Genomic DNA, 3,786 nt, shown 5'->3' on the forward strand with positions numbered 1-3,786 from the left:
ATACACCCCTATAATACAAATAATGTGTATATTTCTCTTTATATAAGTAATAATATAACCCAAAACGTTTTTCCACTACTGCGGTAACTAAAACAACAAATACCTACTTATTTATTTTTAATAAAGTTATTAAAAGTGATAGCCAATGAATAAGTTCTTGATCGAAATTCAATGTATTGTATATACAAGTATATTATATGATTTGCGTCAGCTCTTACATATAGTAAGACCTCAATAGACGTCACGAGATAAACCATAAAAAAATATCCGTTCTTATTAAAATGACAATATATTATAGGTATAAGTATATTACAAAATATTAATAAAAATAAATGTTACACATTATACTGTGCGAGTATAAAAATAATAATAAAAATAGTTTACAAAATATGGCCCAATTAGCCGTGGTACTCATAACTTGCGATTAGTATTTACGAGGGGGGATAATTATAAGGTTGTTGTATATAAGTTATTTCGAATATGCATTTGGCACTGAGAGTGAAATGGAAAAAATTCCCAACATAAATATTTGAACAAAACATTAAAAATCTATTGGGTGGTATATTATATTGAATTTCGGGTTTCATGAATCGCCACCGAACGTTAAACGGATCAATAGTCCTTAAAACGTGATTTAGTGGACCAGGATTGATCTATAAAAAATGTTATCGGATCGTTGAATAAATCGATTTTTCACGTCGGCAGCACATTAATACTAAAAAATAAAAATTTTTAAACGTGTGTTATTGTGTGAAATAAGAGGGAGCACACACGTTGTGTATGAAATATGTATTTTCATATCCGGACGATAGTCCAAACTTATTTTATTACTTCGCAGTCGAGAATCTGAAGTAATAATAATAATAATAATAATAACGACTTATGTGAGAGGCATCAACGGCGACGGTGCGACGAGGTAAAGTGCAATTCGGGTTGGTGTTGCTGCATCGGATAGTTGTAGTGTAGCGACTGTTGCAGCTCGAAGTCGGCTGCCGGTTGGGCGGCGGCGGCGGCTGCGGCGGCGTTTTCGGCGGAAAAGTCGCCAAACTTGTACGAAGGGATTTCGGCGTCGGCGATGGCCGCGGACGGCTCGCCGGAGTGTTGTTGACGGTGCTTCGCCGACGGTTCGATCCTCTTCACCTCGGCCCTAAATCCGTGAACGTCGTCGGCCGTGTACTCCACTACGCGGGTGGAGCCGTCCGCCTCGACCAGGCTGTACGAGCCTTTGACCGACCCGTGACCGTCGCCCACCTCGTTCTGGCTCTTCTCGTCGCCGGTCACAGGGTCGTGGACCGCGTACTGGAAGTGATAAGTCGAGCCGGGCTTGTGCGCGACGGCGCCGGCGTCATCGACGTGCTCGGCAACGATCGGCGCGTCGTGCAGTGACGTCGTCGGCTGGAACGGAAACGCCGAGGCCGCGGCGCACGCGGCCACGACGAACACTGCGACCGAACGGCAATACGACGACTGAAAAACGCGACATAATAGGTATATGATTACTGTCACGACTACGCGTAGAGCAGTATGCATTCTACGACCCGCGGGGTCGTCGACAGGGACGTATCCCGCGGTATCCGGTGGGGGAGGGTCCATGGGGTGCAGACCCCTCGAAATGTTATCGACGAAAGTTTTTTTTTAGAATCTGAGTGATACGAAAAAGCTAGAGTTTTACGGTGATGTTTTTTTTTTTTTTTTTTGTAGTTATATAAGCAATAGTTAATTATACCTATATGTTGTAGAAAAAATAACCAAATGATACGGTTAGCACACACATAAATATATTATTTTCAACTCTCTTTTGTATACGCATAGATATAAAATATACATTTTAAAACATATTCTATGCACATATCATAACAAATTTGATTTTTACTTAAAAATAATAAGAATGCTTAAAATTATTTATTATTAGTTTATTTTTTAACCTAACCCCTTCCGAAATAAAATTCTGGCTACGTCCTTGGCTGTCGCTGAAAAGCATCTAATTAAAGGCGGCGAGACCGCCATTCGTAAACGAGGAAATCGGGTGAATGTCAGTTTTAACTCGAAAATTTGCGTTTAACCGAAAATTAAATATTCGAGTCAGTTTTTGCCATAAAATTAAAAAATTAAATAATACTATTACTTGAGACGAGCGTGATTATTTATATCGTTTATAATATTATATACATATACATTATATTATAAATATGCATCTAAATTGATGTGCGATAACTTTAATATTAACTTTAAATTTAAATAATAAATATTAAAATAAACAATTGGAAAATATTATGATAGTATAATACACTAATATTAATTTCAAACATAATCTGTATGAATAGAAAATTTTTTTAAAAATTAAATTTGATATACATAGACTATGAAATATTTTTATTTTTAAACAGATAATAAGGTACTTTTAAATGATATTTAAGTTATGTATTATATTGTGTTGATTTGTTTTTTTTACAGTTAACGTCTTAAAGGTATTGCACAAAAAAAAAATAAAATAAAACCTTACGAGTAGAGTAATAGACGACTAGAAGTGTTATGGCGGAATATATAGTAGCCTCGAGGGAAAATTTCCGAACTTGAAGTAGGTAAACGGAGTAGTATTGTATATGCGACGAAAAGTGATGATTCGATCCGAAGACTAGAAGACTCATAACTTGCACCGGGATTATTCGTATAATAGTAGACGAGATTTGAAAAGTATTGTTCAAAACGCGAGTGAAAAAAGTGCTGATATATTGCATTGACGGCGGCAAAAACCGTTCGGGGAGCAGTCAAGTTAATGAATAATAAAAATGGAAATAGAAAATTTGAATCGAACGCGGCCATAATATTATTCATTAAACGTCATAGTACAATCACTCAGTGTTACTTAACATACAATATTATATTAATATATTGCACACTCACCTTAGCGGCCATGTTTATATTGTCTGCGGTGGTTTTCGTCGACGTACAGGAATATTTTTCTCGCCGTGAAATGTATATTATTTATATAAACTACACACGTCTTTTTTGAGTGAGCAAACAGCTATATTGTACACAGCAGATATAATATACGCAAAACTTCAAAAGACTGCACGTGTTTCACTCGGTGTTCTTCTCGGTGCACTGATGACGATTATCCGCAGACTCGGCGTATTATTTATACCCGAACCGTCCCCGCGATGTAAAAGTATGCGTATCGTAGGCACTTAAAGCAGAGTAAAATGTGTATTTAGGTGAGCGTACATAGACATTATATTACGTTACAACACAGTGGGCACGCTTTTACAACGACACATAATTAATAATAATATATACGATATATAATATTATATGTAACGTTATGGACGCATATATACAATATACACGAAGAGAACGGACCTACGATATAATAGTACGTACGTTTTATTATTATTATTATTATATTATGACGGCGAAGAGTCTCCGTGTCCATCTCCGCGGTCCGCGAGAGTAGCCGCAAAGATTTTCATCGGTAATAATATTATATATCAACAATGTATTATACGAGCACGCCTATAATAATTATAACAGGTACACGTCATGAGCGCCTATATGTATCCGCGTAAACCGACCGTGCCGGGAAATTGATAACGTAACGTGCGCTATTCCGCGGACAGCGTGAAAAGTTATGCACGCCTAGATGATTTTATACGATGCGCATGTAAGGTAGATTGCATGCATCGAGGAAAACGGCCGTTGCGAAAAGCAAACGACGATTATATATAGGTACTAGGAGAAAAAGAAATAACGATACGTCGATTACGACGACGACGACGACGGCGGCGG

At 37.3% G+C, this 3,786-nt stretch overlaps 1 protein-coding gene across 1 annotated transcript; it reads right to left on the bottom strand.

Moving 5' to 3' along the window:
- Positions 1–270: 270 nt before the first annotated feature.
- On the bottom strand, positions 271–3,134 carry LOC114132470 (cuticle protein 7-like). Its single transcript, XM_050205899.1, has 2 exons — positions 2,905–3,134; positions 271–1,467 (listed from the first exon to the last, which is right to left on the bottom strand). Exons 1-2 carry the CDS (start codon positions 2,914–2,916, stop codon positions 895–897), a joined length of 585 nt encoding a protein of 194 aa, XP_050061856.1. The 5' UTR covers positions 2,917–3,134; the 3' UTR covers positions 271–894.
- Between the last annotated feature and the right edge of the window lie 652 nt (positions 3,135–3,786).

Source organism: Aphis gossypii, chromosome X (genome assembly GCF_020184175.1).
Source record: "Aphis gossypii isolate Hap1 chromosome X, ASM2018417v2, whole genome shotgun sequence".
Taxonomy (NCBI): domain Eukaryota; kingdom Metazoa; phylum Arthropoda; class Insecta; order Hemiptera; family Aphididae; genus Aphis; species Aphis gossypii.